This window comes from Folsomia candida, unplaced genomic scaffold (genome assembly GCF_002217175.1).
Source record: "Folsomia candida strain VU population unplaced genomic scaffold, ASM221717v1 Fcan01_Sc055, whole genome shotgun sequence".
In the NCBI taxonomy this organism is placed as follows: domain Eukaryota; kingdom Metazoa; phylum Arthropoda; class Collembola; order Entomobryomorpha; family Isotomidae; genus Folsomia; species Folsomia candida.
This window is the reverse complement of record NW_019091247.1, coordinates 43,308-54,320: the sequence shown is the minus strand read 5'-3', so window position 1 is coordinate 54,320 and position 11,013 is coordinate 43,308. Positions and strand designations below refer to the sequence as shown.

At 36.6% G+C, this 11,013-nt stretch overlaps 2 protein-coding genes across 2 annotated transcripts; one reads left to right on the top strand and one right to left on the bottom strand.

Moving 5' to 3' along the window:
• Positions 1–831: 831 nt before the first annotated feature.
• Positions 832–3,166, bottom strand: LOC110862348. The gene is made up of 2 exons (XM_022111541.2): positions 2,723–3,166; positions 832–1,000 (listed from the first exon to the last, which is right to left on the bottom strand). Exons 1-2 carry the CDS (start codon positions 3,032–3,034, stop codon positions 887–889), a joined length of 426 nt encoding a protein of 141 aa, XP_021967233.1. The 5' UTR covers positions 3,035–3,166; the 3' UTR covers positions 832–886.
• Positions 3,167–3,886: 720 nt separating this feature from the next.
• LOC110862376 (zinc finger protein 287) lies at positions 3,887–7,303 on the top strand. The gene is made up of 5 exons (XM_022111572.2): positions 3,887–4,195; positions 4,488–4,706; positions 4,981–5,064; positions 5,146–5,751; positions 6,105–7,303. Exons 1-5 carry the CDS (start codon positions 3,946–3,948, stop codon positions 6,725–6,727), a joined length of 1,782 nt encoding a protein of 593 aa, XP_021967264.2. The 5' UTR covers positions 3,887–3,945; the 3' UTR covers positions 6,728–7,303.
• The last annotated feature ends 3,710 nt before the right edge of the window (positions 7,304–11,013 follow it).

Below are 11,013 nucleotides of genomic sequence, written 5' to 3'. Positions count from 1 at the left end.
TAGGGTATTTAACAAATGTTCCTGCAGTCTGTTCCTCACTGTTTGTGGATTAATGGAAAGATCTAACCCTTGGTTAACTTCCGGAGACATTTTGGTCGCAGATATCCCTCTACTTGACATCTCTTTATGACAATTCTTTTTGTCCAAATGAGCGAAGTTTTTTTCATTTTTCGATCTTTTCCTTTCCGATTTACCACTGAGCCAGTGGCTATCCATTTGCTGATAATTTTAGCAATTATTGACTTATGATGTTTAGTTTTTTTCATTAATATTGTCGTAGTTCAGTCTTTCCTGGTGAAGAGGAATAATTTTATTTGTTCATCACGACAAACCTCACGTCTCGCCATTTTCACTAAGCCCTGTCATCTACCTTATTGAAATTCTTAATGAAAGTTCTTTTTCGTCAACAATAGACTATAGTTAGTTATAATTTTTAGCTTACCGAAGACTGGACGTCAAGAAAATGAAAATGTTTAAACTAAACTTCTAACGTATACTCAATTTTTTGGTGCAAAGTTTTGTTTTTCTCGGACGTATGCTTAAGTTCACTCTGAAATAACTGGTTTGCAAGAAATTTGCAACGAAAATTAGATTCCGTATTATATTCTGAGTTACATATGCAAATTTCAGTGTCAAACTTTTAACAACCAAGAATTTATTCAATGCTGAATGAAGCGCCGTTGTACCGTGGACTCAATTGTTTGATACACTGTATGTACCGATAGTTACCATGTATATGTACCATACTTTAAAGATATATGTACACATACCACTTTAACCCTGGTAAATGAATCAATGTAAAAATCAATACAAAAAGTGATGCATAACTTGTTCCCCAATTTATTTATTTATGCATTTTATATTTTCATTATGTATGTATGTAACATCAATCACAATTTAAATCGCATCCCGAGCAGTCGCAGTCCAAACTGTCGCAACAACAGCAACAGCAGAGCCAAGGATCAGGATCACAGTGACCACTTTCGCAGCAATAGGAAACCTATTAAATGCAACCAAACGTCAGATTATTTCCATTTTTGAGTTGTATCGCCTAATTGGCATAAAAGTCAATTACAAAGGACGTAACCTATAGAAATTTAATTAAATGCAGTTAAATATGTATCACCCTACCGAAAACCTTTAAAACATATACAAATTTTAAAAAAATCAAATTTTCAGCTCCAAATTTTTACTGTAATGCAAATCATTCTCAATTTCGAAGTTATTTATGGCCGCTTAATTAAACAATTTCGTGAACCAATTAACTAATCATTAGCAGATTTAAATTTATGATACGTACATAATCACCAATAAAATTTTGATTAATTGTAGAGGCTAATCATTAATCAATTAGATAAGTTTTGAAGCTTTGATTAATTATTAATCAATTCACTTTCTAAAAAATTTTGATTAGTCATTAATTAGTAATAAATTAACTTTTTAGTAAATTTTGATTAATCAAGGAATCGTATGATTAATTTATCCATTAACCACTTCACCCCTGAGAGACGCATATTTTCATACCTTTCACCCCTAGCAACCACGAATTTTTACTTCCCTTGACCCCGCAATTTTCACCTACTGCATGACGTTAATTACTGGGAGATCAATTTAAAAATGGTGTTCCCACCTGAATTATTCTGGACACTTTTTTATGAAAGTTGATGCGAATAACCATTTTGGCACGGATATTGAGCCGTAATTTGCATCTTTGCGTTTTTGTGACCCACTAATATTTATAGCCGAAAATAGCCAACCCGCCGAATTTTGAAAATGATTGTAATCCCATGGATAGTTAGACAGACATGGAGTAACACTTGCATAATAGTACATAAATTCGCAAAAATCGATTATCGCGCCTCAAGCGCCCCAGAAGTAGATTTGGGCGGGAAAATTAAACTCCGCAAATATTGCTCTCAATTCTTGACATACAATATACAGGCTATAATTATAGCATCAACTGTTCGAAATCGACTTTAGCGCATTTGGTGTATATAACTCAATTCTAAGGAAAATTAATTGCTATTAATTCCAGGCAATCTCTTAATTTTCCCGCCCAAAGAGATTTCACCAGCTCCAGATATGTAATAATTAATTTTGACGAATTTTGTCGTAGTGGCAATATTATTTGTAGCCTATAATATTAATTTCATGCAATTCATCCAAGGTTTAATTTTCCCGCCAAAAACGCCCGTTCTAAATCCGAGAAAAACAATTTCTCTAATCTTATCTGAAAGCACTGTTGAAATAGGTGACAAAAATTCCATCCAACAGCAGTTTTCAAAACTGGGCGTGTTGGCTAGAAATAGCCACTTGGCTATAAATTGTTTTCACCTCCCTTTATAACATTGATTGCGAAGAGGCAATTCATCTTCCCGCCCAAAGGGCGTTTTGTTGACTCAAAACTATACTTTGCTATACTTGGAAGGGCAATGACCTAATTTTTTTCTGGATACGACACATAGTCGTATGCCGGCGTGAACGGAAAATACGCCACATAGTCGTATCCGTTGTCAAGGGTCAATACGACACATCGTCGTACTCCGGAGCCAAGGGAACTTACGCCACATAGTCGTATCCGGTGTAAAGATCAAATACGCCACATAGTCGTTATAGGGGCGAAGTGGTTAATCAAACAGCCCTGCGTTGAAGGTGGCGTCTCTGATCTACAATTTTCTGCGTATAATTCGAAAGACATCATTTATTTAACCCTCATCCTCACCTCATTTCCTTCCTGATTATTTTCAGAAACATCGACAATTTTGTAATACGCGACGCACATTCCGGGCCACCAGCCTAGTAAAGTGGCGCCCAACGTAAAAACCGTGTCCGTACAACTCCTCGTGACATACAGAACGGCCAACGGTGGACAAAAGATGATTGCAATAAGTAACCAAACTCCGAGGTCGTAAGGTGAAATTTTTCCCCGGATTAATTTCGGACTTTGCTCATTTCTTAGTTCGGAAGTGATCTCAGTTTCTTCAGGATTTGCTATGTTTAGTGCGACGGGTTGGTCTTCAATCACTTTTGGCATTTTGATTTATTAATTAATTAATTTATGTATGTACAGTTATGACCAACACATTGTAAATATTTTGCTCGCATTAAACTGTAGTATTTTCGTTAATTGTTTATTTATTTTTACGTTATAATTAGTGATCCTATAGTTTTAGTATCCAATTAATTAATGAAAATGTTACTTTTTCAAGCATACATATGTAAGTAAATTTATATTCACTTTTCTGACCACAGGAAAGCAGTATAATGTTTGTGGTTAAAATCAAGCACATACATATGTATGAAACTGACTATATGTATGAAACCGCGTCCAAGAATTACATATGTACATAAATACAAGCTACAAGGAATTACTACCCTGTTTCTGGGTTTACATCCTCCATATTCGTCAGAAATTAAGGAATTAAGGAAGTTAAGATTATTAAACTACCAACATTATATTACATAATTTCAGGTTTAATAGCGGTTTAATAACCGTATTAACTTTGTATATGCAGCATACAGCATACAGTATATGCAGTATAAGTACATATGTAAATTATTTTGTATGTACATACATATATATGTTTGTGCATTTCTTCATTAAAATTTTGCATGCACAGTTGCAGTTTACAACTTTTAAAGGCTCTCCAAATTTTGACCAAATTTGTGTCAATGGATTACAAATTTAATTATTAATTAATTGAATTACATACAAATTTGCGTCCGAGAAGAGGATAAAACGGGAAATACCTTTGAAACTTTGCCGGATTTAGGGTACATTTTCTTCTCTTTGGATGCAAATATTCAAAAACAAAAAAAAACATGCAAAAACATATAAACATTCATAAAAATCCTTTGTTCGTGAGATTCTGGGCAAGCGGGAACCAAATACAGAATGTAAACTCGTAAAACTCAACTCATCTGTTCTTTAAAAAATAAACAAAAATGGATAATTCTCAAAATTTCGTTAATTGCTGCATTTGCGGTGTTTCAGATAAGCCCATTGCCCCCCTTAAACTTCAATATTCTCACCAGATATGTGAATTATTGCGAAAGAGTGACATTTTTCTACAAAATTCACAAATTTCGAGTTGGAATAATTGTGATCACTGTTTAAAATTAATTTCTGAATTAAATCTCTTAATAACCATGCAATGCGAAATCGTGGAACGGATTAAGAAAAAGATTGCGAAAGGTGAGCTGAGAACTGCGTGCAATTTTATGTTAGAATTTTTTAAATTGATTAATGTACAATTTTAATTCATTGGAAATACATTAATTAAGTACAAATTAATTAATCTAATCAAGATAATTTTGTCGCCCTCACTCACGACTCTTGTGCACCCTCAATAATTAATGACCTCGTAATCCGGTTTTGAAATCATCTCACAAAAACGTGAAGATAACTTTTATATGATAAACGAAACGATAAACATTTTGCATTTTGAGTCAAAATTAATGACGTAATTTTCTTATTATTTATTTAGAAGGGAAGACGAAAACCAGTAATTTATTCGAAACACCTGATATCAAGGAGGAGGAGGAGGAGGAATACAAATCCGAGACTGAATTCGAATCATCCGAATTTTTTTGCAAAATTGAAGTGGATCCTGACCCCGATGAATCGATAAGTCACGACAACGACGAGGAGGAGGACACATTTACTATACAAACTTTTGACCCTCCAACACCCACTGGGGCCACAAGTACAAAATAATTATTAATTAACCTACAAATTATAACTATTCATTTCGAGTTCGCGAGTTTCCTTCGCACGTCACACGTTGCGATTTGCAACATGATTTTGAAACAAAAAATTATCAAAGAACACTAGCCGTGGAGATAAGTAATTTCACAAATGAATTTCCGTCAAAATTTTTCTGGCAACTTTGGTGACGATACGAACTCGTACATGGAATTCATACCCCCATTGATAAAAACGCCAATTTTTTGCTAATAAATTCCAAATCATATTTGCAGGTTCCGAAGAATCGGGAAGTCCCGACGAGGACTCCCTTCCTTTTGACCCCCTATCATCCCGAACTCCTGCCGGAGAGGCAACAAGTACGCAATAATTAACAACTTAAATTAATTACAAATACTCGATTGTTCCAAATAAATTCAAAATTGTAAATTCACTCCCAGCTTCCTCCAACACCAGCCGCCGTCCAAAATCTCCCCCCGGACCACGAGTTTGCCCCACGTGTAACAAACTATTCCGCGGAGGCCATGCCAAACAACGCCTTCGCCTCCATATCGAGCACGTGCACGGAAACGTTCGAAAATTTGCGTGTCCCTACTGCCCCAATAATCTCGCTTTTACCACGAAACAACTCTGGCTTCGTCACCTCCTCCAAAAACATGAGATCCTAACCCCCGAAAAATCCTTGTCGTGCCCCACATGCCCAAAAAAGTTCGCCATTTCGCAGCTGCACAAGCGCCACTTAGAAAATCATGCGAAACTTGACATGTTTCCATTTTTCTGTCCCATTTGCGACACCCGATTTAAACGAGAAGGTCAATTAAAACGTCACACCATGGGATCATGTCCCCTCCTTGAGACGACGAGCAAGGAACAAAAAACGTTTCCGTGTTCTAACTGCGATGCCAAATTTTTGCAACCGATTAAACTGGCGATTCATCAAAGATCACGACATCCCGAGCTCTTAACGTGGATTTGCGCCACGTGCGGCTCTCTTCATTTGACGGAGTCTCATCTCGCGACACATTCCCTCCTTCACGAAAATTCCGGTATTGATTCCTTTCATACTTAAAAATACGTCAAGAAGGTTACGACGAGGTCTTGTGGTGTAGGATTTCTCATCGAAAATAGAATTACTAGCAATGGGGGCGTAAATTATATACTTTTTTTGCTTTCTCAGTTTGAAAGACCAACGCTTTATAAACTAATTTTTTTGCCACGCTTGCGCAGATTCCGCTGCGAGAACCGAGCGTTTTCGCTACCTTGAGACTAACATAACGCTCTGAATTACAATGGTTTGCGCCCCCTATTATGAGCCAACGATTTTTACCTCTTCTTCGTAACCTATTTTATGTACATTACTACGAATAACGGAAAATAATGAATACCCCCTTTGATTTAGATTCGTATGGTTGCCTCGTCTGTAAAAGGGGCATCTTCAACACAAAAGACCACCTGAGTCTGCACCTCTCAAAGAATCACACCGGCGAAGCAACCATCCCCTGTGGCGTCCCAGGCTGTCCCGCCCTCTTCCCGAACGTGCCTAGCAAGCTACAACACATGGGATCCGCGCACAACGAGGCCGTCTTTCCGTGTACCTCGTGCGCCGAAAAGTTCGTCACTTTATCCGCGAGAATTGCGCATGCCCAAAGCGCCCACAAGGACGCCGGCCTCGAATCCTTTCCCTGCGAGTGGGACGCGTGTGGGAAAGTGTTTACGACTCGGGCCGCGTTGGGAAGGCACGTGCGCAAGCTGCATATGCGGATTGGGCACAAAATGTGTGAAATTTGTGGGAAGGAGTTAACCACGCCGCAATCTTATCGGGATCATATGAAGATTCATAACGGGGTGAAGGACATCATTTGCGAGGTTTGCGGGAGGGGGTTCACGTGTCGGAAGATTTTAGAGTGTCACATGGTCACCCACACGGGGGAGAGACCGTTCAAGTGTAAATTCTGTGAGAAGGCGTATACGCAGAGACACGTGCTCACAAGCCATGTGAGGAAGGTGCATGGGAACGATTAAAAATTAGGGCATATATAAGTAGGAAAACCTAATATTGGGCGACATAACATGCGTCGCAACTCATTTAATCATTTTTTACTCAAATCCTAAAAACTTCCTGAAATCTGTCAAAGCTTCGCAAGTTTTTTTTTGCATTGGCGAAGTATGCGAACATTTGTGATTTGTGAAAATTTGAGAAATTTGAGATTCACCATGCGTACATACATGTAAATATGGTGACACGATTCAGTATTTCTGCTACAGTGGGTTTTTTTTCAGTTATATCTTTCTTAAACAATAAATGTGTTAATTACATGTAGGAATGGTTAGAATCTATGCAAAAAATAAAGTTTGAACAAATTTTAAGTTCAAAATTAATTTGCGAACAACTCGTAATGAAAAATCGTTATGCGAATGTGACATGTCTGGTATTAAATTTCTGTAACCAAATTATTACACAATTATATTTCCTTGTACATATATTTACTTATTTAACTGATGTTGTTACAAAATGTGGGTTCAGTAATGTGCACATACATACATATCTGTTCAAAAATTTAGTTTTCATGCAAAAAAGTCCGTTATCTCTATTTTTGATATCAGATTTTCAATCACATTTAGTCATTTTCCATCAAATTCATATCATTTCCCTTCATTGGACCTCATTTCTTACTTCGCCTCATGTACATATTAAGCATACGATGAAAACTGGAAAGAGTGAAAAATCCTTTCATTCACCCGAAATCCTGCAGTAATTTTCATTCAAATGACAGGAATTTCATTTTTATTTAGTATCATAATCAGTCAAATGAATGAATGCGAACAGGTATGTATGTAAACATTTTTTATGGTACATATCCACTAGATTTCTTACTATTCTATACTTCATTAAACATATAAGAAAAGTATGCAATTCCAAATAATAACAAATCTAATTAAACTAAAAATAACAAAAATTTCTAACAGTGTAAATATATAACATAAAATTAATGTATAAAATTTCGATCTATTAGGTCGAAATTTTAGGCCGGCGTGTTATCTAACACACCAGCCGGACCTTTAGAAATTCCACAGGCCTTACCGATCTTAGCCTAGGATAACCCAGAGGTTATTTGACTAGGGTCAAATGTCGCTGGGATCCCCCCTACCAAACCCTGAACAGTCCCCAAAAGCGTCTGCGCTAGATCAAGATTAGGACCTAGAGCTGGAGATAGGGTATAACCAACGCCGGCTCGAGGTGCGTTCCAGCCACCTCCCGAAACGCCGTACTTCTGTGTGGTGATGAAGTAGTTGAGTAAGAATTGGTCCACTTCGTCATGCCAAGGATCCCTTCGACACCGACCAAACTGCTTCCCGGTACGTTTCCTCGTTTTCACTGTAAAGTGTAGTAAGTTTTTAGCGATTAAGGATTGTAATAATACATACATATACACACGACAAAATAGAGAACAAGAAAGAACCAAAAATATTTTGGGAACAAGGTTTTGAACTTTATCAGGATTTCTTGCTAGATGGCGCCTTGTGGGAAATATTTCCTCCGGCAAAATCATTTTAAGAAAAGACTTAAAAAAAGACGCTTTTTATGGTAAGCATTAAGGGTATTCACTATCCCTTCCTAAAAATTATTTATATATATAATCCCTAGTACTCTGCTTGGTCTTAAAATAAGCTATGACGGTTACTAGATTTTGCAAACGTGGTAACATTCTGTCATGGAAAATTGCGTTACTAAGGTTACGATTTTTACCAAGCTTAACCCCATCTTTTTTCTTCGTAAGATACATATTTTACGACAATGAGGAGGTGTGAGGTGGTTATCGCCGATATCCACCGGACTAATTTTAAATTGTTCATGCTCAAAAATAAGTGGACCCGTATTTTTTCGTTTTCCTGAATGGGCATGTTTACGCCCTTCAAAAAAAATTCAGTTAAAATTCGGATTTTTAAAAACGCTGTAACTTTTCGAATTTTAACCCGATTTCAAAAAATAAACCCATTTTTTGTTCAGAATTACATCCCTGAAAATATAAAAATTCATTAAAAAAAATTTTTTAATTTTAAAAAAATTATCGTTTTTTGGGTTTATAAAAATTCAGAAATTGCATGAAAATATCAAATTTTAAAAATTTTTTAAAATGAATTTTTATGTTTTCAGGGATGCAATTCTGAACACAAATTGGGTTTATTTTTTTAAATCGGGTTAAAATCCGAAAAGTTACAGCGTTTTTAAAAATCCGAATTTTGGCTGAAATTTTTTTTGAAAATTCCGCCAAGGGCGTAAACATGCCCATTCACCATTCAGGAAAACGAAAAAATACGGGTCCACTTATTTTTGAAAGTGAACAATTTAAAATTAGTCCAGTGGATATCGGGGATAACCACCTCACACCTCCTCATTGTAAGTACGTCCACCGGAAGGATCTGTATATGCATAAACAAATGCTTTCCAAAACATCAAATCTATCAAATTATTACGAGAATTGCCATATTTTATGATAGCCTGGACGTCCGGCATTATCAATTCTCGCCGTTCTAGGTTCCGGTCCCCCAATCGGATTGATGGCTTCACATATTTTCCAAGATCCCAACTTTTCCCAAATTGTGGAAATAACTTGTTCCCATGTATCGTCATCGGTCGTGTCGGAAACGGATGCGACAGCTCGACCTCAAATATTACTAGGGTTGCCGCGGGTAACGGGTCGGGTACCCGTTACCCGCATACCCGCACGATTCTTGCGGGTACCCGTTATCTGCGGGTAGCGAGAACTACCCGCACGGGTAACGGGTAGTTCAGTTTTTATTTAATTTTCAACATAAATCAGTTCACAAAGAAAGTTAGCAGCTAGTTAGTCCATTTACCAACAAAAGCGTCAATTTATTATTTTTCCATTTCAAAATTTTTCATTTGCCAGCAAAAAACGTTTATAACGTGCGTGTCTTTACGGAAGGCACAGAGGCCTATGCCGGCCTCAAATATTTTTCACGTCCAGAAAATGCGGAGCAATTACATATTGTTTCTCAAGCATGGTTTGCCCGCTCAAAATATCAGTAATAATTTTACTTGTATTTGTGTGTATTTATTTATGTAAGACTGCCGAGATTTTAATTTGTGCTTTGAAGATAAAAAATCTTAATCCGATTGAAGACAAAAAATTTATTTGTAGACAATTTTTTTGAATGAAAACTTCATTTAAATCAAAATTTGAAAAAATAGAAACAAAAATTGAACCTTTTTAAAGCTAAACCAAGATTACCCAGCGAGCATATATCAAAAAGTCACGCCAAAAATTAGGAATCGCGTGATACTTATGTATCTTTCCTTTGAATGGCCCCTTCGACGAATAATATTGGCGGTAAAGTTTAATTTTTAAGTAAATGTTCTGTATCTTTTTCCTGGTTTCCTGCTGTCGTGGTTTTTCCGAAGTCCATGGTCGACTTTGAACTCTGCCCCCGCCATAGTTTCCTTTAAACTGTTCATTCAATGGGAAAATTAGTTCGATGTAATTCCTATTTTTTGGTTTAATTTTTTGATGAATCATAAATCTCTAAGAATACCCACATACATAGCTTGAAAAACGATCCAATTGTACACCAAAAAGCATGCCTTACTTGCATAGTATTATCTCAAAATATATCAACCCAAATGAAAAAATAATTGATCAAATCAAACTTATTCTCATGCTTGGTTAGTTTTTAACCCAATTCTCATAACGGGTAGCGGGCAACGGGTACCCGCACGGGTACCCGTGCGGGTACGGGTAGTTGTGCTGCGGGTAGCGGGTCGGGTAACGGGTAGCATTTTCGCTACCCGCGGCAACCCTAAATATTACTACTATAATTATGCTAGCAACCTGTAGTAATTTATACCCAATTAAACATAATTATCTACATATTTACAGGGTGGTTTAAATGTCAGGTTACAAGTTACAATTCAAAATTTTTCAATGGGGAAAATTCGTAAATTTCCATTGGTTACGGATTTGAGATTTTTATTAGGTAGTAGGTAGGTATGTATTTATTTCAAGATTGATATGGCCATTGCCTTTACAATCATCTTAGACATTCATTTCATACAAAATGACATTTATACATACATAATTTCATCCTATAATACACAAATCAACTAATCTGGTATAGTATGTATTTAGTTGTGGGCATTATCCACAAGTAGCACCCGGCATCCCAATACAGGCTAACTACACACTATGGCAAATACATGACAAGCTCATAATCAAATGATAAAATGTATGAAGCAGTAAGGGTGTAGAGGGAAAACCGGAGATGGTCTCGGAAAACCTCTACATGTA

What these genes read in the sequence shown, in the direction of transcription:
- LOC110862348 (XM_022111541.2), bottom strand. Translation starts at nt 3,034, where the DNA reads ATGCCAAAAGTGATTGAAGACCAACCCGTCGCACTAAACATAGCAAAT. An exon ending in ATAATCAGGAAGGAAATGAG is followed by an intron (nt 1,001 to 2,722) that starts GTGAGGATGAGG and finishes TGCATTTAATAG; the next exon opens with GTTTCCTATTGCTGCGAAAG.
- LOC110862376 (XM_022111572.2), top strand. Translation starts at nt 3,946, where the DNA reads ATGGATAATTCTCAAAATTTCGTTAATTGCTGCATTTGCGGTGTTTCA. An exon ending in TCCTGCCGGAGAGGCAACAA is followed by an intron (nt 5,065 to 5,145) that starts GTACGCAATAAT and finishes ATTCACTCCCAG; the next exon opens with CTTCCTCCAACACCAGCCGC. An exon ending in CCTCCTTCACGAAAATTCCG is followed by an intron (nt 5,752 to 6,104) that starts GTATTGATTCCT and finishes CCTTTGATTTAG; the next exon opens with ATTCGTATGGTTGCCTCGTC.